The sequence below is a fragment of the Zonotrichia albicollis genome, chromosome 27 (assembly GCF_047830755.1).
Source record: "Zonotrichia albicollis isolate bZonAlb1 chromosome 27, bZonAlb1.hap1, whole genome shotgun sequence".
Lineage (NCBI taxonomy): Eukaryota > Metazoa > Chordata > Aves > Passeriformes > Passerellidae > Zonotrichia > Zonotrichia albicollis.
In genome coordinates, this window is record NC_133845.1 from 4,534,020 (window position 1) to 4,558,291 (window position 24,272).

Consider the following 24,272-nt stretch of genomic DNA (forward strand, 5'->3'; position numbering starts at 1 on the left):
TTGTTTTGGACCCTTCTGTTGGGTGAAACGCGTGTTTCGGAGAAATCTCATCCCTGGCGCTTATAAACACTTTTTATTTTTATTATTTCTCCCAGTGTGGGTGAACACGGTGTGGGATATGGATTTCACGGAGACCGAGCCTCTGGAGCCTTGCATAGCGGAGGAGCTCACGGCCGATGGGCTCGACACCTTCACCCGCCTGTACAGCGCTCTGGCGCCCTTTGCTGCCGGACACCAGGAGAGCAGAGAGGTGACATCCCCTGAGCAGAGCCAGCCACTCCCACTTGCTCTCTTTCACATCTGAAACTGGCAAAATATTCAAAAACTATTCAAACAGTTCTTGCTCTGTGTGCTGGAATGCTTCAGAAGGAAGCTATTGCCAAATTTTAATAATAGAACTTAGTATTATATTATATTATATTATATTATATTATATTATATTATATTAATCATAGTATGCTATAGTATATCATATTATACTATACTATATCATACCACATTATATTGTTATATATATTTTATACATTATGTATATTATTATATCACATATAATCATGATATATAATATATCATTATAATGTATATGATTATATGATGTAATAATATACTTTATGTTTATTATTACACCATATATTATATACATTATGTATATAATTATAGATATACATTATATATATTACTATATATTATTATCTTCTATATATTATATTAAGTATGCATAGTGTTGTAATTATTAATATCAATATTATTTAACAATTATTAATTTTAATCTATTAATTTAATTATTATTACTCAGTCTATTGTAAATATTAATAAAATTAATATAATATATATTAATAATTACAGTGTATTATACTTGTTAAAACACTTTTTAAAGCATATAGTATATAGGGTGTTGGTCATGGTGGCACCTGTTAAAATCTGAATAATGGCTAGTTTTGGACATCTGTGTTATTATGGGATTCCTGTTTTTTCAGAATGTGTGGACCTTGTTTGCTGAGAGCAGCGTGTCCCACCAGGCCCTGGTGGCTGTGCTGCATCACTTTGTGCACGTGGGCCAGCACAAAAGAGCCAACGCACAGCAGAGGGTGTTTGCTCTGCACTCGGCTGGGCTCTACCTGCTGCTGCTGGAGATGCCAGGTGAGCCCTGAAATGTTCCTCTTCATGCCTGGGACAAGACAGGTCAGGCAGGGTTGGGTTTGTATCAATTCCAGGTGGAACAAGTGGTGGCTCTGGGGATTTCATCCTTGGGGATTCCACAAGCTGAGCATGGTGTGAGTGCTGAGCAGTGTCACTGGACACTGTCACAGAGGGGTTTGGTGGCCCCAGAACAGGTCTGTGGCCTGTGACAGGATGACAAAGGAGAGTACACCGAGCTGGAACCACACAGGTCCCTCTGCTTTGGCAGTCAAAGCAGGAGTTTATTTATTTATTCCTGTTCCTGCTCTGTAAGCAGGGAGCATTTCACTGTGCAGCACATTTGGATGGGTTTGCTTGTGAAAACAGTAATACCAGTTTAGAATGACCAGCAGCTGAGTGTTTCCAGCAGGTTAGTTCACAGCTGGATCCCTTTGCATTCCAGCAGCCCTGAGGTTTTGCTGATCTCCAGGGCGCAGCTGGAAGGGGTCATTGAGCTGGTGATGCTGCTGGAATGTGTCACTGCTGATGAGGCATCAGCCTGGTGCAGCTCTTTGTTCTTCTCTTGAACTTTCTTAGGCTCTGGGGCACCTGTGGAGAGATCATAGAACCACAGACTGATTTGGGCTGGGAGGGACCTTAAAGTTCCTCTCATTCCATGGGCAGGGACACTTTGCATTTCACCAGGTTGCTCCAGCCTGGCACTGAACACTTCCAGGAGTGGGACATGATGCCCAGGTGGTTTGATGCTCTCTGTATCTTGTCTGGAACAGGACTGATGTTTGTCTTTCCTGAGCAGGCAGCATAGCCAACCGGATGTTCCACCAAGTGATGTTTGATAAATGTCTTCACACCCTGACAAAATGCTGGCCTCAAGAGGTGAAGAAAAGGAAGAAGGGACAGTCTCAAAGCTCTCAGCCCAATGCCAGAAGGAACAGAAAGAAAGGGAAACCAAGCAGGAACAACAGCGCCAGTGTAAGATGTTTGTGCAACCCCTTCAGATACAAATCCCTAGTAATAAGCAAATTGTTGGCAAGCTGTTTCTCTTTTCTGCCAATACAGATGGAAGAGATGTTGGAAGAGGAGAAGGAAGAGGATGATGAGAATGTTTACCTCTCAACAGAAGATCTTCTCCAAGTCCGCAATGCCGTCTTCCTTCTCTTGAAAAACTTCCTGAGGCTTCTGCCCAAGTTCTCCCTAAAAGAAAAGCCTCAGTGCATTGAGAACTGTGTGCAGGTAAGAAAGATCCAGCTTGAGGAGCCTTATGTCCCCTAAGCCAGACTTTTTGGGGATGCAGAGCACTCCACATGGTAGAGGTGGCAGCCCTGCCTTCCATCACCTGTCCCTGATGGGAATTGGGGAGATGTGGGAGCAGGGTGCTGCTCTGTGGCTGCCTCTCCTGCTGAACACTTGCAAGTGTTTTGTTCATGGAATCAGAAGGGTTTGGGTTGGAAGGGACCTTAAATCTCTTGTTCCACACTCTGCCATGGGCAGGGACACCTTCCACTGTCCCAGGCTGCTGCAAGCCCCATCCAGCCTGGCCTTGGGCACTTCCAGGGATCCAGGGGCAGCCCCCACTTGTTCCTGGGGGACATTCTGTGCTTTGGGCTCTGCTTTTGTTCTGTTCAAGGGAGGTGTTTGAAAGTTAAACCCAGTGGTGTGAGCCCAGCCATCCAGAGCCCTGCACAGCCTCCCCTCAGGGCACTGAGCTCAGCTTGGCTCTCTTCCCTTTCAGGTCTTGGTTGAGATGACCAGCTTTGAGCCAGTGCTCCACGAGTTCCAGTTTTCAGCAGCCATGTGAGCAAAAAATTCTTAATGTTTCTTAATGTTTACATGATGGTCTGAACAAGTAAAGCCCTCAGTGCTTGTGCTGTTGTCCTGTTTGTATAAAAATGGAAGTGACAAATTCTCTTATAAAGATAATTGGAATATGTTCCACGTGCTGACAGCAAACAGCATCTTGTGAATATTGAATGTTTCACAGTCAAAGGGCTCTTTTAGTAGTCTTTTCATTTTTTTATAGTTACATCTAATTTTTTAATAGTCACAATTTTACATTTTCATTTTCACACTCTTAATTTTTTAATAGTCACATTTACTCTGATGAGAAGTGAAGACATCTCTTTGCTTTCTCTCCTTAGGGATGTTAATAAAGCCAAGTACATTCCTGAGCTGGCCTGTTATGGACTTCACTTACTGTGCTCCCCTCTCCACAGCACAGAGCATAAGGTACAAGTTAAACAGAATCTTTAACATCCTCACAGCAGCATGGAAAAGGAGTGGTTGCTTCTTTCCCTCTCAGCATGTCCTTTTTTGCTTGGATGGTTTTTACTTTTCACTTCAGTTTCCCTCTTTGTGCCATCTTTGCTGGGTCAGAGCAAAGATGATTTTTTCCACCCCAGTCCTTATTTGCTGCTGCACTTGTGTGCAGTGAATTCTGTGCTCTGCTGACTCTTATGGCAAATTAATTGAAAACAAAGGAGAGCTGCAGTGGCACTGGGTCTGTGAACCTTGAAGAAGAGAGTTCCAGGTGGCTGCCTTTGCCTGGGATGTTGTGATTCCCTGCTAGATGGAGCTGCAGCACCGCCTGGCAGCGTGTGAGGGGCTGGGCTGTGCACTCAGTGAGGCTGAGCAGGGCTGGTCCTTGTTCACAGAACACTCTGGGATCGTGGAGCAGCCAGTTCTGCCAGAAACTCCCATCTGTATTTGTTTAATTGGCAAGCAGAGCAGGCATCTCCCCCTTAGCTGAGCGCTGCTGAAGGTTGGGTGTGCCCAGGCTGTGTCTGGGTGACCCCTGGGCTGGTTCTGAGCCTGCAGCCTGGGGATCAGCAGCTGTCTGGTCAGGAAAGCCTGGAGAACACACCAGCCTGGTTATTCCTGAGTGCCAGCCCAGCTCCAGCAGCCTGTGTGTCTCTGCCTCCTTGGTTCCTCAGTGCAGCAGGGGCTTTGCAGGGCTGTTGGCATTTGTGGTGACAGCAAGGTGTAGTCACTCCCCTTCCCAGACCTGCCTCATCTTCCCTGCCTCTCCTGCTTGCTCAGGGAATGTCAGGATCATGAGGCAAGCTGTGGTCCCAAAAACATTCAAGGGAGACAGCTCCAAGACTTCAAGTACAAAAAATGTATTTAGCTTAGGACATGTCCTGTGCAAAACCCAGGGAGTTTCCTCAAATTCCAAATGCTTCTGGCAAAAAGAAGTCCACAGGGGACTTTGGAGGGGGAACTTTGTCCACAGGGGACTTGTTTGGAGGGCAGCTGTAAATGCTTTCAGAAAGCCCTTCTGAGACCTTGCTGAGCTTGCATGAGAACATCACAGGTTCTAAACAAGGTGTTGTGTGTGTTTAGAAAGTGTCCTCTTGGGATTTCTCTGCTAGGAGTCATGCTTTAACCTGTGCTGCTGGTTGGTTCTAAGCTTGATTCAGAATTATTTCATGACCCTGGAGTGCCCATCTGTCAGAACCCATGAAATTCCTCTGGCTGGCCTGGAGGACTCAAGCCCAAGACCCCCGTGCCTTTGATCTTGACCCATAGAAAAACAATTACCAACCGTTATATGAAGAATTACAAGTCAAGAAAGTTTAAGTAGAATGATAGTGAATTTGTCACAGGGTGAAAAATAGATTTTTGAGGTTTTTAGAATGGGGGCTCACGGTCTCAAGATGGAGGAATTTGGGCATGCCCTGTCCTTTTTCCTCCTTCTTCTTCTTGGCCTCCGTGTTCTGGGTGATGGTGGCACTTTTAGATTGGTTTAGAGTAGAAGCTCACTGTCTAACATAGGTGATAGGTATTGGGAAGTTATGGTAGATAAGATAACACCAGTGTGCCTCAACCCAACCTGCCAGACAGACCTTGGTGGGTCAGAGAAAGAATTTTATAGATAAAAACAATAAACAACCTTGAGAAAAAGAACAGAAAAGTCCTGACTCCTTCTTTGACTGCTGAGCTAGGAAAAAAGAAGCTTGTAGATATGTCAGAGTCACTCTGACCAGCAGAGATTCTGAGACCATCCATGGAACGGAGCCTGCCAATTACCCCTCTTTGCAGACCCTTCAGTGTGTGTGTTTCTTTGCAGCCCCTTCAGTGTGTGTGTTTCTTTGCAGACCCTTCGGTGTGTGTGTTTCTTTGCAGCCCCTTCAGTGTGTGTTTCTTTGCAGACCCTTAGGTGTGTGTTCCAGCGGCTCCTCAGCGTTGTTCTGATGGTGGAGAGCAGCAGGGGCTCCAGGCGTGAGGCCCTTCCCATCACATCAGCTGTGACCAGCGCCAGGAACCAGGCTGTGAAATTCATCAGGTGACACTCAGAGAGCTCTGAGCGTGGCTGCTCCTTTCTTCTGGCATGCCTTTGCTTTGCTGTTGAGGTGATAAAGGGATGAGACAAACTGGCACTGGCTTTGAAGTTGTTTGTGCAAATGAGGCTTAATTAAAATGTCTGGAATGGGAATTTACCCAGCCTGCTGGCAGAGGGGGAAGAAGGTGCTGTGGAAAGGACCCATTTTCTGTATTTTGCTTTGTGTCAGTTTTTCAAGTCTTGTGTTTAACTACAGAGAATTGTGAAGGAAATGAAAGATTACCATGGAGCTCATTCCTCTGTAGTTGTTGCTCTCTCCTGCTTAATGATGTGTTTTGCCTGTGTTTATTCCCCCTTTTGGGGATCCATGTTGTTGGAAGTGTAGTTTGTGCAGAGATCCCCAGACAACATATAAAAGTAGATTAAGAACAAAGAAGCTTTTCATGTTACCCTTCTACTTGTTAGAAAAGTATGGGAAGAAATTATTTTATGCCTGCAAAGCCTGGTTAATGTGGGAAGCAAGGATGGTTCTCTGAGCATATCGTGCTGCACTCATGATTCCAGAATCATGGCCACTTTTCCTGACTTTTCAAGTGTATTCCAAAAGGAATCTCTTTGACTTTTCCTCCAGCTTTGTTAAAATCTGCTCCTCTCTCTCTCTCCCCTGTGCAGTTCTCTGGTGGAGGAGCTGAAGGAAGCTGTTTATCCTGTTCTGCGAATCCTGCTCCAACATATCTGTACCAAGGTATGCCAAGCTCTGCTGCTTCTGGGGCTGGAGAACTCATGAGGATACATTGGAACATCATTAATAGTTTAGGAAATCAGTTTTCACAATCTTTTCTAAGGAGTGAAAAGGTGTGATGGTGAAGTAGTGACTGAGGAAGCTGTGATGATTCTCACTGTTGTTGAATGTGAATATATCGGCTCATTAAATAAAAAACCACTTCTCTCAAGCCCTGGAATGCCTTTCTGGCATTGAGAGCCGAGCAGTGAAGAATCACAGGGTGCCCTTGTGTCTTTCAGGTTTTAATTAAATTTTCTTTCAGGTCCCAGACAAGGCTGATTATCGCACCTACGCTGCCCAGGCCCTGGTGACCCTGCTGGACAAACTCCCCTGTGCAGAGTTTGCTGAATTCATTGCTTGGCTTTATAAATACTCACTCAACAAAGTAAGTGCATTTCCTTGATGCTTTGCAGATGAAGGGTTCAATCTCAGCCCTGAATAGCTCTGTCACTGCTGGTACCCAGAGGCAAGAAAACCCCATGTTCACTTCCATTAACAGAGCGCTTCGTGTGCTTTTTTTCTTCCAGCAGGTTTCCTACAGAGTGTTTGCTCTTGATGTAGCCTTGGCTTTGTTGGAGCTGCCAGAGAGGAGCCCAGGCAGCTCCTTGTCCCAGGATCAGCAGAGTTTGCTAAAGCACAAGTTTTTAGTGCAGGTCATGGTGTTTGGCCGGTGCTCAGACAAAGCCCCCGTGGTCCGCAGCAAAGCTCTCAGCAGCCTCGCCCATTGTCTCGAGATGAAAGCTGCTGCCACCTTGGAGAGCATTCAGGACTTACTACAGAGCTGTGAGTACTGTGGGCACATGAGGTAATGAAAATCATTCTTGAACTTTCAAGGGGATAATTGCTGGGAGGTAGGAGTTGGCAGGAACTTAAAAACTGGCACTAAGCAGAGTCCTTACGTGCTGTGCCATAATGAGCAGTAATTCATGAGCTGTTGGGAAGGATGAAAGTTTGACAAGAAAGTCTCACAGATATGTATGTTTAGCAGAAGGATTTTTAAATGTAGAGTCTGATGAAGGAATAGAGATGGAAGTAAGTTTGATATAGAAGAAAAGAATTGCTGAACCAGTCTTGCTGGATAACCAAGGAGGCAAAGGGTGTGTTAGTTAGAAGGGGTTTTTATGACTTGGAGCAAAAGATAAACTCACTCTAAACAAGAAGATGTTTTTACTAAGCAAAAAGAGAGCACAGGCAAACAAGCCTGCTGATGTTGCAAAAAGAAAAAAAGTCTCAGAATTTTCCACTGCAAGAAAACTGAAAAACAGCTTCTAGCTTAAACTGTAATGTACTAACTTTTAGTGATTGGAGAACAGTAACATGAATATGGTAATTAGAGTAGTTATGATAGGCTATAGATAATAGTTAAGGTATAGATTGGTTCTGCTGTATTAAGATGCTCAGCAAAGAAAAGTATATAATGCATTGTAACCAAAAGAAAAGTCTATAATGCAATGTAACCAAAACCAAAGGGTCTCCAGGCCTGCCTGCAGCTGGAGCTGACAGCTGTGGGCACAGCTCTGTCACCCACAACTCTGGACTGCTGGAATGTCTTGGATGGAATGAACTGCATTTTGGATACAATAAACTGCATTTTGGAGAGCCACCTGGAGTCCCACATCCCTCATTTAAACTCTTAAAATGAGCCTTGTTTCTCATGAAGCTTTATATTTGGGAGGGATTTATCCTCCTGTATCAGTTCTAAAGAGATTCCTCTGTGAGGTCCCTTTGAAGGATGTTTACAGACAACCCAAATTGCTCATTGGGAAAAAAAAAAAAAGGCAGTTCATTCTTGCCTGACAGCTGATTAAATCTTGAGTTGCCTTTTGCTTCTGCTAATTTGTTCTGTTCGTGACTGGCATGCCGAGCTCCCCCAGGTGTGCTGAAGGCCAGATGGCACAACTCAGAGCCTGCACACAGCATCCCACGGCTAGAAAGGAATTTGGAATGGCAGGGATATCCAGGATTCAAATACTTTGTTTGATTTCCTTTTTTATTTCTCTCTTTTGGCAGCCTCTGTCCGCACAGTGTTGGAAGCGAACACAAACACTGCGAGCGTGACAGTCAGTGCAGAAGGTATAGAGTCATTCTCTTCCAGTAAGTCTCAGACTTTTCTTGGCATGCCATTTCCTAAAAAACACACATATCTGTTAAACCTAGGGCATGCATGAGGCTCTCTGTTTAAACACTGAACCATCTTCTTGCCAGGTGAATAGATGCTTTTGTTATTCCTCAGCTTTTGTCTTTTCTTCCAGCTGTGTCCAACCATCCACTGAGGACCTTCCCAACTTTCAGAACCGTGGAGCTGACAGACAGCAGTGACACTGCTGGGCCTGATGGTATGTCAGAATTAAAGCAGCCTTTCCAGATAAGCATTCAAAGCCTTAATTGAAATCAGACTTTCTGAAGAGTATTCATTGTCCATTTCTCAAAGGAAGTGGAGAAATCTCTTGCAAAACACTTAGGGGTGATGAAAGGGGTGGAATTGCCAGCCATAAAGAAACACTATTTCCACTCAAGTCTGAAAAATACATTTAATCCTGAAATGCAGATGTCTGTTGGTACTAATGTGGTGGCAACCCTTGTTGAGAAGCAGGTAATTAGTCTTCCCAATTTTAATTTATGTGGAATGTAACACTTGTAGCTCCATGAATTTCAGGGTAATTAAATCTCTTGCTCCAGTGCACAAAGAACTGATCTATTTTGCTGTGTAAAGCACAGCACCTTTCTGTTCTGTAGGCAAGGATCTGCTTCTCTGCAGCACCAGGTTGAAAGCTGAAAGCAGGGTGTCACACACAATGTCCTGATGCAGCATGGCAAGCTGCCTCTAATGTGTTGATAGCATGAAATCACCATGCAAGCTGGCTTTTGTGGCCGGGATGTTCCTCCTTTAAACCTCTCCTTTTCTTTTCCTCTTGTGTGGAAAAGCTTTTCTTGCTAACCTTTCAACCCCTGCCAGGATCTGCGCTCTCAGTTCTTGCTGTTCACCTCCCCTGAACTGCTGACAGTTCAATTCTCTGCTTGCCTCACATCCTGCAGAGCTGCCTTTGTTCCACGCTGCTCCTCACACGGGATCTCCCTCCCTATCTCCAGCAGCCAGGCTCCAATCTCCCCCCATTGAAAGCTCCTTTTTTTTGCTGATAAATTTCCCTTAATCTGCTCCCTCAGACAGAAAAGTCCTCCAGGCCACTCAAGGTATTGTGAATTCCCTGTTTAGTTGCAGGCTCCTCGTGCCAGAGGATGCCTGGGTTTGTCTCTGATACCCAGCTGAGCACACGCTTGGCACTTGGCAAAACAAATTAAGAAAAGGCTGGAATGAATAAAGACTTGTCTGGAGCTCCAGAGGATTCTGGAATGCAGGGCTCTCCGAGGCAGTCAAGGTGCATTAGCAAAGCTGTCTGGCCCATGCCTGTGCTTGGCTTGTGCCTGTGCTAATTTTGCTCTCCTCTGAAGACCAAACAGCTCATTTCTCTCAGAAAAGTAAGAAATCTCAACCAGGGATAGTCAGAACATGCTCAGTGCTCAAGGGCAGAGATAAGGAGGGTGGGGATAACCTGCAAGGTGAGCTGTGCACTGCAGAATTCCCCCTGCCCAAACATTCCCTTCCTTTAGGAGCTCTCAGCCCTTTAGAACTTGGGAATTTTGGTTGTTTTGTTGATTTTTTCCCCCCTCTCTCTTTTCTACATCAGAAAAATCAATGTCAAAGTGTGATTATGTGGTCACCTTCACAAGACTGAATTATTTTAGTGGCAAAATCTTGCAGTGGGGAAGGTTTTGTGCTCTTCCTGTGCAGCTGCTCTTGGGAGGAGGATGGAAACTGCACTTAGCTGCCCATTAAGAAAGCCCAGATCAAAGTCCCTTTGCTTCCTTTTGGTAAAAATGTATTTTTAAGCTAGTTTTGCTTAGTTCCCTGTGACTAATCCTGTTTTTAATGGCAACAGGATGGATGTCCATGTGAATCTCTAAGTAACAGATCTCCAAATTTGGCATATCTTTGGGAAATCTGACAAACAGCAATAAATAAAAACCTTAAAAGCCATGATAAAATGCTTGAAGTCCTTATGGCCAGTTAATAGCCTAGTGATTCAAACTGTGAGAAATTATTGATCTGTGAATTCAGTTGTGTGCCATTTAATAACTTCTTGCCTTGATGATGTATTTTTTCCTTGCCAACATGCAGAAATAAGTAAGAATATCACTGTGCAGGGTGAAATTTGAGTCCTAACATGACATCCAGGGAAGAGAGATGTGTTCTGGTTTCCTTGCAGACTCTGAGGTGGTGCTTTGCAGCTGCTGGTTCAATTCTGCAGCCTGGAGGAATTCACAAACAGAGTCATTTTCCCTGTGTAGCACACAGCAGTTCATACACTGGTGCTGTGTGCAGCTCTGAGGCAGAGCTCCCAGGAGGTTGTGGGTGTTGTGAGCTCTGCAGAGCCTCCCTTGGCTCTGTGCTGGCTCCTTTTGTCTGAGCTCTGCCTGGGGAGCTCTTCCCACAGGTACCAGGGTTACCTGAGCCACAGACTGTGCCTGACCCATCTGCTGAGCCCTCAGACTCTGAAGGTAGCTTGACATCTTTTGTGTAGGCAAATGAAGAGGTCAGAAATTATAGATTCACCTTTTTTCTTTTTTTGCTGTATGTCTCTCAAGTAATTTGTTCCATCATTTTCTTTCGTGATATATTAAGATGAGTTTTCAAATGAGCGAAGCGGGGAAATTATTTGGGTTTGTTTTTTCTTCTGGCTTATGCCTCATTCTGGATTGTTCCGGGTGGTTTTAATTGTTCAGTCCTTCTGAAAGTTTTGGGGAACCATTTGAGTTTGTTTTTGCTGTTTTATTGAGTTTGTGCTGCTTTAGGGTGGTGAGCCACTGGCACAGGGTGCCCAGAGCAGCTGGGGCTGCCCCTGGATCCCTGGAAGTGTCCAAGACCAGGTTGGATGGGGCTTGGAGCAACCTGGGACAGTGGAAGTGGTCCCTTGCCATGGCAGGGATGGAACAAGATGAGTTTTAAGGTCCTTTTGAACCCAAACCATTCTGGGGTTGTGTTGTTCCAACTAATGCTGTTCGTGGGGGTAATTCCATTTTATCTTCATTTTGGATAGGAAAAGAAGTCATGGCCATGCTGAGGATGAGAGCTGGAGATGAGAAAACCAACGTGAGGAAATCTGCCCTGCAGGTAGGGTGAGGTTTGCATCCTTCCCCGCTCCCAGTGATTACCCAAAATTGTTAAATAATTAATTAGGCCACAGCTTTGCTGCGAACTCTGTCACTCTGCCCACTTGTAGCTTCCTGCTCTCCCTGCAGAGTGCCTTAGAGGCATTTAGGATCTTGTTTACTAGCTCCTGATAAGTAAATAATGCAGGCATAATGATGGAAATTTCTCTAGTACCCTTGCTGGCATTCTGTTATTCCGTCATTTGCAAGGAGAGGCTCTTGTCAAATGTCAATAGGCATTTCAATTAAGAGACTTCCTCATAAACTGAAGCATATTAGCTGCTTAGTTTGTTTTGACCTTGTTAGCAAAGGGATTAGGTTATATCCAGCCTCTTTTTGAGCTCTGTGCTGCTTTCCTTGCTGCTCATTTCTTTAATGAAGTCATTAGCTTTTAAAGAGAGATGCTTCAATGGAAATTTCCTTGTTTTAAAAAAGAGGTGTCTGCTGCTGACTGCCTTCCTCTGTTAGTCCTCTTCACCCCAGCTCTTCCCCCTCAATTCACACACTGATTTGAGCTTCCCAGTCAGAGCTTTGCAATTCATGTTTTAATGCTTTCTGATTAAGAATAAAAATAAATCCCTCTTGCTTATTATGAAGTAAGAACAGTGGCTCATACGAGAGGCACATTACTTTCAAGGGGAAATTGTGACACCCTCCCTCTCCAGCTGCTGTTCCAGAGCAGCAATGACTGGAATGATGTTTTGTGATTCATTTTCCATCTCTGGCTGTGCCCAGCACTCATGAATTGTTAATGTGCTTCACTCTGGGTGTGATGAATCTCTGGCTGCTGTTGGTGGGGGGTGAATTGTATTTCTGCTTTGCCACCCAGTGCCCCTGGTGTGCCCAGCCCAGCTGAACCTAAGTGGTGGGTCCAAAATGGGATGGGACTTGGGGACAAAGAAAGAAGTTCATGGTGACTGCATTCTTGTGAAACAGCAACTTCTAGCCTAAACAGGACAGCTGGGGTTTAGGTAGGATCAGCTGGGTTTGGAGTTCCACTTACCCTACTTAAAATTGTTCCAAATATCAAGGCAAGTGCAGTGAGATGCCTGTTACAGTCAGTAATTCTGTCTGGTTCAGGTGTCCCTATCATAATTAATGAAAAGATTTTGAAGGCTGCAAAGCATTGGGGAGGGACAAGGGGTTTTTCTGACCACCTGTTTTTAAGCTGCCCCCTGAGGAAGTTCCACAAGTAAAGCCAATGCAGTTTGTGACTACAGTGCAAATGGCAACACCAGAATGGAACTCGAACCCCTTTTTATTGAGCTCTGCTCCAAACCCAACCAAACATCTTGCAGATGTAAACATAGTTGGGAACCCTTTGTGGGAGCTTTGAAATGCAACTCTATTGGAATTAAATACCAGTATAGCCAGATGGGATGTACCTGGGCTTGTCTGGCACTTGCTGCTTGACCAGAAGGGGACGACTGTGGTGTTTCACCCCACAGACACTTTGGGCTGGCTGGGTGTGTGGTGTTTCACCCCACAGACACTTTGGGCTGGCTGGATGCTGCACTGGGCCCGTGGGGACAAGGCCAGGCCTGCAGGAGCTCTGGTGGTGCTGGGATGGAGCTTCCCCCCATAACAGGGGCTGCTCCTCAGGTTTCCCTCTGTGGAGAAGCTTTAAGGCGATGGTGAAGGAAAGGAGTCGGTTCTGATGGAGGGTTTGGATGCAGAGCTTTATTCTGGCCCACAGGCCTCTGAGTGCAGCACCAGCTCCAGCAGAACTCCCTGAGCCCGTGGTTGCTGCTCCTTTGAACCCCGGGGAGAGGGGCAGGGAAGGGGCAGGGAGCCACCAAGCAGGGACAGAAGGGGAGGGACAAAGGACACCTGGATGGCCCAATGCCCCCCAGGGGTAGAGGGCATCCTTTGGATCTGCCAATTCCCTTCTGGAATGCCAGGACTGACAGACAGTGCTGGGAGGGGTCAGGGAGGGGAAAGGACTGGGAAAACTGACATCACACCACAACACAATGCATCTCAGCGCTGCTGTTTGCCTGGCAGGTGTTTGTGAGCCTCCTGAAGCAGGGCATGGTGCCCTGCACGGCTGAGGAGCTGGGCGTGCTGCAGGAGCGCTGCCGGGACCCCGCTGTGTCCGTGAGAAAGCAGGCGCTGCACTCCATCACCGAGCTGCTCCTGGTGAGCCTGGGCAACGGGAACACAATTCAGTGTTGTCATCTTACTGCAGGGTGCTGTGCTGTTGTCTCCTTATCACAAGAGTTCCATATCTTCTTGGTGTTTCTCCTGAGTCAGCTCCTCATACTGTTGGTTTCCGTACTGTTGTCTCCTTATCACAAAAGTTTCACACCTCCTTGGTGTTTCTCATGGACAGCTCCTCAGAGCTCTGACTCTTTCTTCTTCACAAAGTAGCCAACTGACCCCAGTTCCCTTCTCAACCATCCACCCACTCTTCTATAGCACTCTTCTTCTAATTAGTTACTGTTAAAGTCAGGCCTGTTCCTCATCTTTGATAATTGGCCCACCTGCAACACCTTAGGGGTAAGATTACTTTCTACACTATCTTTATTTTCTTATATTCTATCCCACTACAGTTAAATGGGTATTTATATTATGTCTTGGTTTGGAAAGACAGGTGCATGCTAAGGAAGGCAGGAGCCTCCCCTGAAATGGAAAAAATGTGAACTCCCTCTCTCCGAATTTTATAAATTTTAAATTAAGGCAAAAAACATGGGAGCAGGAATAACAGTTCTTTACTAGGGAAGAAAATAAAAAGATAAATAAACAATGCAGTAAACTAAACTAACACTGGCAGAGTCAGAACCCAACCTGACACCCTGTGGGTCAGGCTGTTGGCAGCAGCCCCATTGGAATTGTGGCTCAGCCCTCCTGCAGTGTCAGGGCTGGTTCTGCTGGAGCAGGATCCTGGGGAAAGGTGCAGTCTCTGCCTCTGGAGATCCAGGGGAAGAGGCAGCTGCTGTTCCTCTGGGGAATCCAGGGGAGAAGCTGTGCTGGTGTTCCAGAATCTCCAGATTATATCCAGGTAGGAATGCTTGGCTGGTGTTCCAGAATCTCCAGATTATATCCAGGCAGGAATGCTTGGCTGGTGTTCCAGGATCTCCAGATTATATCCAAGCAGGAATGCTTGGCTGGTGTTCCAGAATCTCCAGATTATATCCAAGCAGGAATGCTTGGCTGGTGTTCCAGAATCTCCAGATTCTATCCAGGCAGGAATGCTTGACTGGTGTTCCAGAGTCTCCAGATTATATCCGTGTAGGAATGCTTGGTTGGTGTTCCAGAGTCTCCAGATTATATCCAGGCAGGAATGCTTGGTTGGTGTTCCAGAGTCTCCAGATTATATCCAGGTAGGAATGCTTGGCTGGTGTTCCAGAGTCTCCAGATTATATCCAGGCAGGAATGCTTGGTTGGTGTTCCAGAGTCTCCAGATTATATCCAGGTAGGAATGCTTGGCTGGTGTTCCAGAGTCTCCAGATTATATCCAGGCAGGAATGCTTGGCTCCTCCCTCTGGGCTCACATCTCCCAATGGGATGCTGCAGTTCTTATCAGCCATGCAGTGACATTCAATAGCTGTTATCAGCAGATGCTTGCCCAGAGGGAGGAGTGGGTGTGGAAGAGATAAGGAAAGCTGCCCACTGAACAGGAGACAGCTGCCATACAGATGGCAAGTAGAACACCATTCTATTTAGAATACAATAGAATAACAGAATAGTATAAAATAGAATAAATAAATAAATAAAATAGGATAGAATACAATTTGCTTGGCAATCCAGGACAATTAAAAACTTTCAATAGCTTCACCTTGGGTCGTCAGAGCCTCCCAGAGGCTATGCCCAAGCTGGACAATGGCCACGAGTTTTTCACACTGTTTTAAGTTGTGGGATTCACATTCTCTGAGCTTGAGAGAAGCAGAGAAAAGAATGATCAAAACAATTCTTATCTCATTCATTTGTGCAAAAGTAGAATGCAATATGGAGATTATTTACCCACAGTGATGGTGTTTTGTTTTCTTGGCCTGTCAGGGCCAGGTGTGTGTGTGTGTCTGGACAGTCACAAGATTATAGGCAGTGCAGTTGGGTGCTTTGTGCAGATTCAGTTTAGATGTAATGTAATATAGTATAGAATAAAATAGTACAATAAAGTATAATTAATAATAATATAGTATAATAAACTATAATTAATTAGCCTTCTGATATCAATGGACTTCTCTTCATCATTTCTTAGAGCAGTCGCCCCTTGATTCCAATAATAAGTTTGGTCCATTTACTTTTATAAGTTTAATCCATTTACACATCAGGGGTTAATTCTCCAATTACACCTTCAGCTAATGAAGTAATTTACCCCCATTTTGCTCCTCCCCCAATTCACTTTTGCTTGTACTTTTTGGGCCCTGAGACAGTAAGGTGTCCTCGAGTTAGAGCCCTGGAGGGATTGTTTTGTGTGAATAAACAGGAGGTGATGCTCTGTATGGAGTTTGGATTTATACCCTAAAGCAGCACAGGATTTGAAAAATATAAAAGCTGAAACCCTTAGGCATCAAGGGGAATGGGAATTCTGCCACACCTGGGAGGGGGGAGAGCAGGAGGGACCTCACCAATCAGTTATTCACTCTGGGAGCTGCATTTTAGGCTGCTCTAATTCTTTTCATTACCTTTTGACTCGGAAGTCATGACTCACTCTGATACCTACTTGTGATTTATGCAGAGTGCTTCCAACTGTTGGAAACACTGATTTTTCTGGCTGTTGATTTATGTGTCATGAAGAAAATGTTTATGTTGCTGGCCTTCTCAAGTTAAAAAAAACCCTGAATCACTTTCAGATGTAATGTGTGGATGATAGCAATGCTATATTTTTCTTTCTTTTCTATTTATTCACAGGGGGTTTGTAACTCAGGCTTGGAGCACAGGGTTTATATTAAGCAAAGCTCTTTTTTTTAGTGCTAAATCATCTGCTGTACAGCCTTATTGCAAACCTGTTATAATTCTTTATAGAGTCTCAAAACAAAGTGTTGCAGTACTTTAGCAGAAACACCAGGTATTTATCATAGAGATGATTAAAGACCTTGTGATGCTGAGTTTCCCTGTCCCACCTGCTGCCACACTGCTGGGCTTGATTAAAATTCAAGTTTCAAAGTTTATAACTGAGCCTGGAGGCCTTTGCTGCTCTTACCCATGCATTTGGGGTCCCCTAATGATTTAGAAATGTGTTTCTCTCAGTCCCAGCACAGCAATGTCCTGGTGCAGAAGGCCTGGTTGAACGGAGTGGTGCCTGTGGTGATGGATGCAGAAAGCTCTGTCCAAGAAAAGGCCTTGGATTGCCTTGATCAGCTCCTGCTGCAGCACATAAAACCTTACCATAAATCCAGGAGTGGTGATGAGAAGCAGGAGCTGGCGTGGGATCTGCTCTCCCTGTTGTGTTCAGAAAGCCAGGAGCTCAGGTAAAAGCATTTTTCCTTCCCCTGCCTATGTTAACATTCAGGGATAAAACCCAGAAGTTTGGGTTTTGTTTTTTTTTTTCACTTTTTATCCCATTAGAATACACAGCTTTTCCTTTACAGAAGGAAATTACCTATTGACTGAGGACTAAGATAAGAGTCTGAGTTTGTGTTCTCATTCCCTGTGAGGTACCACAGCTCACACACACAGTTAAAATGCACGTGCTGTCTGCTGTGCAACGACAAGAAACCAAATTTTTCTCAGGGATTTCTTTGAAACTGTTCAAATTCCCTGCTTGAAACCCTCAGTATCATTGTGGGGATGGAAACCACCACAGTGAGGTGCTTGTGTTGCCCTGCCAGCTCCCAGGACAGGGCTGTTGAACATGGACAAGAACAGTTCAGCTTTGCTTTATGTGTCAGGTGTTTGCACCTGCTGCTCCTGTTACTGTGCTCTCTCCCTGGACTGCAATGCTCACTGTTCCATCCCATGCTGGATGCACTGATAGCACATGAATATTTAAGTCAGATGGAGGTGTTCCTCTGACAGAAGTGAGAGAGGATATATAAAGCAAGAACATCACCTTGTATTAATTCTTATGTACAATATGTTACTTGTCTTGTGACAAATCGAATTATCCTGCCTGCCGTGGGAAGGAGAGGGAGAAATGGGATGACACACAGCATGACAAGGACACAACATTGATTAAAGACAGCTGTATGTTTATTAGTCAACAGGGCATAATAGCTCAGAAATAGCAGCTGAGGCACTGGTGGTGCTGCCGTGCCAGTGTGGGGAGCTGTCACTGTTCTAATTTGGGCCATTTTCTAACAGGGCTTGCACATTCCTGGCACCTTCTTCCTCCTGACCCTGCAGGACCTTGCAGCTTGAGAGATCTCACAGCTCTACCAGTGTGGAGTAGATAATGAGGGTTGTGCAGAAAAACGAGCAGGCTGTGATGCCTGACATGACTCTGCTGTGCCTCCATCCTTGGCAGTGCTCAGGGCTGGGCTGGATGGGGCTCTGAGCACCCCAGGCTAGGGAAAGGTGCCCTTATCCATGGCAGGGGGAGTGGAATGAGATGATCTTCAAGGTCCCCTCCAATTGAGGCCATTCTGTTGATGCCTTGTGAAGGCTGAAGTGGAACAGAGACTAGATGGAGCTAAAGAATAAAGCAGGGATTTATTAAGAGGCCTCCATGGATGCACCTTGGGCAGCACAAGAGCCCAGCCAGGGCTGCATCCAAGATGAACCAAAATGGTCCCAAAATGAACCCAAGGTGAACCAAAATGGTCCCAAAATGAACCCAAGATGACCCAAAATGGCCCCAAAATGCACGAGCGCTCCCGGGGTCTCTCCCTTGGATCAGTTCTGCTCCATTTGCACCTTGCAGTTCATTGTCCCATTCCAGCTTTAGCCCATCCAGTCCCACCCTGCTTGTTTTTCTCTCTTAAATTCACCATTGCTCATGTTCTTGGGCATGAGATTTGGGTCATTTGTCCTTGGTGCCCAGCTGGAGCAGGAATTGTTTTGTCTCCCTGCTCTGTGCACAGAGCTCACCATCCCCTGGTGTGAACCCAGACCCACACACTAAAGCAGCACAGAATGTGAAAAATAGAAAAGCTAAACCTGAGGCGTCATTATGATTCTGGGTATTAAGCAACAGCTGCTGGAAATTTTTGGTTACAAATTGCTGAAATTATCATTTCCTGATGTGTCATGGGATCGGTTGGACCTTCTGTGTTACTGCCCCCAACATCCATGTAGGGATGCCAGCTCTGTAGTGAAAATATGTGTAAATGTGGAAATTTTCAGTGTGAATTGTGGCAATGCCAGGCAATAGCAGCTTTGTTGTGTTGGATTTTACTGACTGCTTTCTTTATTCCTCCCTGCAGCCGTTACCTGAGCAAAGCCTTCCTTATGTGGTCCAGGCAGAACAAGTTCACCTCCACTTTTGTCAATAATGTCATGTCTCACGTGGAGACAGAGCATTCCAGGGCAGCTTGGATGCTGCTTGCCAAGGTGGCTGGCTCTTCCCCCAAGCTGAATTACTCCAAGATCATTGAATCCTGGGACAGCATCAGCAGGTCAGTGTGTGCTTTGAGCTCCATTCTGCCAGGAGCCCTCAGTGCCCTTCCAGATTGCCTTGTAGCTGCTTAAATCCCACTTTTTCCTTCAAACTGTCACTTCTGCAGCTGGAAATCCAGCAAAGGCTCCAAGATCCATGCAGTAACCAACTCTTTCCTCAAGCCCTCTTGAGTTTTCATTGCCTTTGACAGGCCTGCCTTAATAATGCATGTCCCAGAGGAGAGAGGGTTGCTCAGCTGTGCTCTGGTGGCTCAGAGCTCACTGTTGGTTTTGCAGGCAGCAGGACACGAGCGGTGGCACCGTGGGACACGTCCTGTGTGTCATTGGGCATGTGGCAAAGCACCTCCCCAGGAGCAGCTGTGAGGGGCTGAAGGGTGAGTGGTCCTGAACACCTGCAGAGATTTTGTCTTGGGAGTTTTGCTGTTAATTGCAGCCCCAAGATATGTGAACAATCTCTGTTTCAGTCTGTGTGTTCGAAGAATGAGTCAGAGCTCTTCAGTTTTTGGTCTCAGAGTTGTTTATTATATCTTATCTATAAAAATTTTCCTCCTGTCCTGTCAGAACTCGGTGCATTCCTCTGGGTATCCAGAGATGCTGAGGACCCCACTAGGGGGCTCAGAGACCCTGGCACACAGCCCAGAGCACCTGGGGATTTGATTTTGACCCCTGGAGCAAGTTGCCAACTTTGTATGAGGACCTGAAAGTCACACAGGTTTGAATGGTGCAATAACAAAATGATCACAGGGTGAAAATGTAGATTTTAGGATTTTTGTTATGGGGGTTATGGGGACAAGATGGAGGAATCTGGGCCTGTCCAGCCTTTCTTCTTCTTTTTCTTGTTCTCCATTTTCTGCAGCGATGTTGGCACTTTGGGATTGGTCTAGAGTAGAAGCTCACTGTCTAACCCAGGTGATGGGTATTGGGAATTAAGTGTAAATATGTTATACGTAGTTTGTAGTGTAAAAGGACAACACAGAGTGCCTGTGGCTGCCCTGCTGAGCAGATCTCGGCTGGGCAGAAAGAAAATTTTATAGATAAGAATTAATAAACAACCTCAAGATCAAGAAGTGAAGAGTCCAGACTCGTTCTTCAGTTGCGTGGGCCAAAGCAGAGACATCCTGCACATCTCGGGGCAGCAATAACAACCAAAACCCGAGAGTGTCCAGCCAAGGTCAGCTCAGCAGGACAGCCTGAGGCACTCTGACCACCCCCGGGGTGGTGTTGTCTTTTTACACTACAAACTACGGGTACAATATTTACAATTACTTTCCAATACCTATCACCTCTGTTAGACAGTGAATTTGTGTTCTGAACCAATCCCAAAGTGCCAACATCACAGCAAAAGATGGAGATAGAGAAGAAGAAAAAAGGCTGGACACGCCCAAGTCTCTCCATCTTGTCCCCAAAAACCCCTATTCTAAAAATCCCAAAATCTACCTTTTCACCCAGTGATAAATCTATTATTACACTACTTAAACTTTTGTGGCTTTCAGGTCCTCATACAAAGCTGGTAATTTGCTCCACGGATCATAATCAAACCCACAGGTGCTCTGGGCTGTGTGCCAGGGTCTCTGAGCCCCCTGGCAGGGTCCTGGCAACTCTGGGCACCCAGAGGGATGTGCTGAGTCCCGACAGTTTTGTGCCTCCACAAACCCTTGAACAGCTTAGAAAATGCTGTTTTTATGTGTGATGTCGTCTCCAGGGAGCATCCAGAGCTGGCTGAAGGAGTCTCAGTGTCCCCTGGAGGTGATGAGCCCGGCCGTGGAGACCCTGCAGAAGCTCTGCCAGGCCTCTGCAGCTGCACCAGAGGAGGCACAGGTGGGACTTAAAATACTCCTATTAAAATAGCCTGTTCCCCACTCAGGGGGTGTCTGCTGCTGTCTGCAGGCTGTGGGATGGATGATGAGTTCTAAAAAAGGGGCTCTGATTCCAGCAGCTCGAGCCTGCTCTGCTCAGCTCTGCCTCTTTGCTGCACTTGAAGAACATCCTGGGGCTAAGCCTGGCCTTGTGAGAAATCTTCTGCCTTCAAATGTATTCCCCCACACACCTCTGAAATACCTTGCATTTGCCTTCTGTCCAAGTTCACAGAATTCCTAAAGGAAATTTCCTAAAGGAAACCTGTTGCTGTGCTTGGTGCAGTTTGAAGCCACAGATTTATGCTGTAATCTCTGTGTCCTCCATCAGAGCTGCTGGAAATACACATATTTCCTAGATCTCTTCCTGGAGACCAAACAGGGAGTTAATAACTTGCTCATAATTTCTTTCTGCCTCCATTTGTTTTATGCCATGGCTCTGTTTTGTTCCCATAGTGGGAAGTTAGGCCATGTTTTGTTGGTAAAATAAAAATCTCAGCCTGGACACAATTGCAAAGAAGCCAAAATTGATGCAGGTCTTTGTCCCTGATGATTTCTCTTTGTGTCTGTTTTATATTTCTCTTTCAGTGTAGATGGCAGCTCTTTTGTAATAAGCATCCCAATCAAGTTTAGTAAATAGTGGGCAGAAATTTCAGTTTATATGGTAGCTCTTTTAATTGAAGTTTCAGTTTAGATGGCAGCTCTTTTATAATAAGCATCCCAATCAAGTTTAGTAAATAATGGGCAGAACTGAACCCTCTGTGCCTCAGAAACCAGGGTTGGGTGATGATTTTTGGGTTTTTAAATTGACAATCAGAAACTCCTCCCCTGCAGGTACAGCAACCACAGAGTGTTGGCTTAAAATGAAATGAAGGTGTTCCTGTTGTTGGTCACTTCATCAGATCTAACAGTTACCATTTATATATGTATTTGGTTATTAAAATTACCACTTTTAGATGGTGGAAAACCAGAAATGATGCTTTATATTCACCACAGTGTAGTAGACAATCTGCTTTTCCTGTGTTTCCCTGCCACTCTTTGGAATTCCCATCATGTTTTCTTGGTTAATGGAGCTGCTTTTTTCAAGCAACATCTAAAAATTGCCACAGACACCTCCAATGTGTTGGGTGCACATGAAACAGTCGCCTAAATCCTTTTTGTTTAAGTCTGTGTGATTTCTATAATGAAGTAAACTTGGGCCTGTGGATCATTAAAAGCCACATTTTCCAAGGTGTTTTGACACTTGCACACATCCTTTGATGTGCAGGGAGAATTTTAAAGCTCTAAGGCACTGTCAGATTGATTTTAATGGGATCCAGATTATTAAAAGCACATAAAGACTTTGATATTAGGGATTCATGTGTGGACAGATATTACAGCTACCTTTTGTTTAATTAATAAAGCGTTGAATTAATTGTGTTTAATTACTGAACAGGAGCTGCTCAACCAGGTGTGTGGAGATTTGGTATCCACCTGTGAGAGCTACATCTCCAACATAGTCCTCAAAGAGGATGGAGCAGGGCAGCTGCAGGAAGATCTCTTGGTAAGTTTGGGGATCATTATTTTAAATATTCCCCTTCAAGGGTTATTTATTTAAAGGGTGGAGGTGTGCCTGGAGCTGGTGTTCCTCGAAATCCATGCCAAGAGCTGGGATCATAGCAATGTGCAGGGCCTGTGTGGGTGATGAAATCTTGTGTTTAAGGGCCTGGGAGCCCACAGCAGTTTTACACACCAGCAGTTGCTTTGAGGATATGGCACCCCATGTATTTTTAATATATGACGTGGTTTTTATTTCCTTGCTTTTGCACTCAAACTTCTGAGATGAGTTGTTTGGGAGAGATGCATGGAATGCTTTGAGGAGTATTTCAGTCTCATTAGATGTGCTGGGGGCTGTTGGAGCATATTAAACACACCCACCCAGGAATTCTGTTCCAAAGCTCCCCTTCTGTTCTCCAGCCACTGCCTGGAAAGCACTGAGGGAATTTTGAGTTGTTTTTTTGGAGAAGAACCGACTCCTGCTGGCTTCATTTGCAGCTCAGCCTTTTGACTGCAGTGCTGCTTTCTCTCTGCAGGTCAGACACCTCTTCCTGCTGGGAGAGGCTGCCCAGCTGTGCCCAGCCAAGGTGGACAAACACATCTTCCTGCTGGTCCAGTCCATCCTGGCCTCTTCTGGCAGCAAGGACCAACGTGAGCCACTCTCCTCCCTCTGCCTTTAGTGGTGCAGTTTGAAGCCACAGATTTATGCTGTAATCTCTGTGTTCTCCATCAGAGCTGCTGGAAATGCACATATTTGCTAGATTTCTTCTTGGAGACCCCCCCTGTGCTGGTGTTCACAGGGGTCTCAGGATGAGGGAAGAGATGAGAATCTTGACTCCATGTTTCAGAAGGCTGATTTATTATTTTATTATATATATTTATTATTTTATTCATTATTTTATTATATATATTATTTTTATATATATTATGGTATATTATATGATATATATTTAATGATGTATATATGGTGTAATATATATAATATTAAAACTATACTAAACCTATATTATATTTAATATATTAAATATATTAAATAGAATATAGGTTTATTATAGTTTTATATTTTTAAACTATACATATAGTTTTATATTATATATACTAGAAGAATAGAAGAAAGGATTTCATCAGAAAGCTTGAAAGAAAAGAATGATAATAAAATCTTGTGACTGACCAGAGAGTCGGAGCCAGCTGGGCTGTGATTGGCCATTAATTAGAAACAACCACATTAGACCAATCCCAGATGCACCTGTTGCATTCCACAGCAGCAGATAATCATTGTTTACATTTTGTTCCTGAGGCCTGTCAGCTTCTAAGGAGAAAAAATCCTAACAAAAGGATTTTTCATTAAATGTGTCTGTGACATTTAGCTTTGAATTTGCAGTCACCCCTGTGTGCCAGGCCCTGTTTGCATCCCTGCCCTGCTCTTTTCCAGTATCTGCTTGCACAGACAGTGAGGAGATGCCCAGCTCCCAGCCTCTGTCCCAGTTCAGGGGCTCAGCCATGCCTCCCGTGGTCAGGGCTCACGCTCTCATCACTTTGGGTAAGTGCCATCATCCTGCCCTCAGAATGGCCCTTGGTGCATCTCAGCCTTTCTGGTGAAGTTCTGCCCAAAATCCTGCGGAAAAGGAGGCTCAGGGGGGACTTTGTCACTCTGCAGCTCCCTGGCAGGAGGGAGGAACCAGAGAGCAGGGACAGGACAAGAGGAATTGTTCTCCAGCTGTGCCAGGGGAGGGCAGGCTGGACATGAGGAAGAATTTGTCCATGGAAAGGGTGGTTAAACATTGGAATGGGCTGCTCAGGGAGGTTTGGAGTCCCCATCCCTGGAGGTGTCCAAGGAATGCCTGGATGTGGCACTCAGAGCTCTGGGATCTGTCACAGGTTGGACTCAATGATCCCAGAGGTCTTCTCCAACCTAAATAATTCCATGTAAAGCTCTGGCAGTTGTGACAGCCCCAGTGCTCTGTGGGCATTA

General features: G+C 45.2%; 1 protein-coding gene across 5 annotated transcripts in view; it reads left to right on the forward strand.

Moving 5' to 3' along the window:
• Positions 1–24,272, forward strand: part of NCAPD3 (non-SMC condensin II complex subunit D3) — a 44,071-nt gene that overhangs the window by 820 nt on the left and 18,979 nt on the right. For 2 of the 5 annotated variants that reach the window (XM_074559448.1, XM_074559449.1), the window contains exons 2-22: positions 96–250; positions 978–1,140; positions 1,937–2,112; positions 2,200–2,373; positions 2,873–2,934; positions 3,279–3,366; positions 5,289–5,422; positions 6,092–6,164; positions 6,466–6,588; positions 6,731–6,986; positions 8,214–8,297; positions 8,456–8,539; positions 11,300–11,373; positions 13,416–13,550; positions 16,605–16,825; positions 18,719–18,910; positions 19,188–19,285; positions 20,614–20,729; positions 22,200–22,307; positions 22,837–22,951; positions 23,733–23,840. In XM_074559448.1, coding sequence (XP_074415549.1) covers positions 96–250; positions 978–1,140; positions 1,937–2,112; positions 2,200–2,373; positions 2,873–2,934; positions 3,279–3,366; positions 5,289–5,422; positions 6,092–6,164; positions 6,466–6,588; positions 6,731–6,986; positions 8,214–8,297; positions 8,456–8,539; positions 11,300–11,373; positions 13,416–13,550; positions 16,605–16,825; positions 18,719–18,910; positions 19,188–19,285; positions 20,614–20,729; positions 22,200–22,307; positions 22,837–22,951; positions 23,733–23,840 — 2,739 coding nt within the window. The remainder of the gene's footprint in view (positions 1–95; positions 251–977; positions 1,141–1,936; positions 2,113–2,199; positions 2,374–2,872; positions 2,935–3,278; positions 3,367–5,288; positions 5,423–6,091; positions 6,165–6,465; positions 6,589–6,730; positions 6,987–8,213; positions 8,298–8,455; positions 8,540–11,299; positions 11,374–13,415; positions 13,551–16,604; positions 16,826–18,718; positions 18,911–19,187; positions 19,286–20,613; positions 20,730–22,199; positions 22,308–22,836; positions 22,952–23,732; positions 23,841–24,272) is intronic. The other 3 variants (XM_074559452.1, XM_074559451.1, XM_074559453.1) reach the window with 3 other exon arrangements.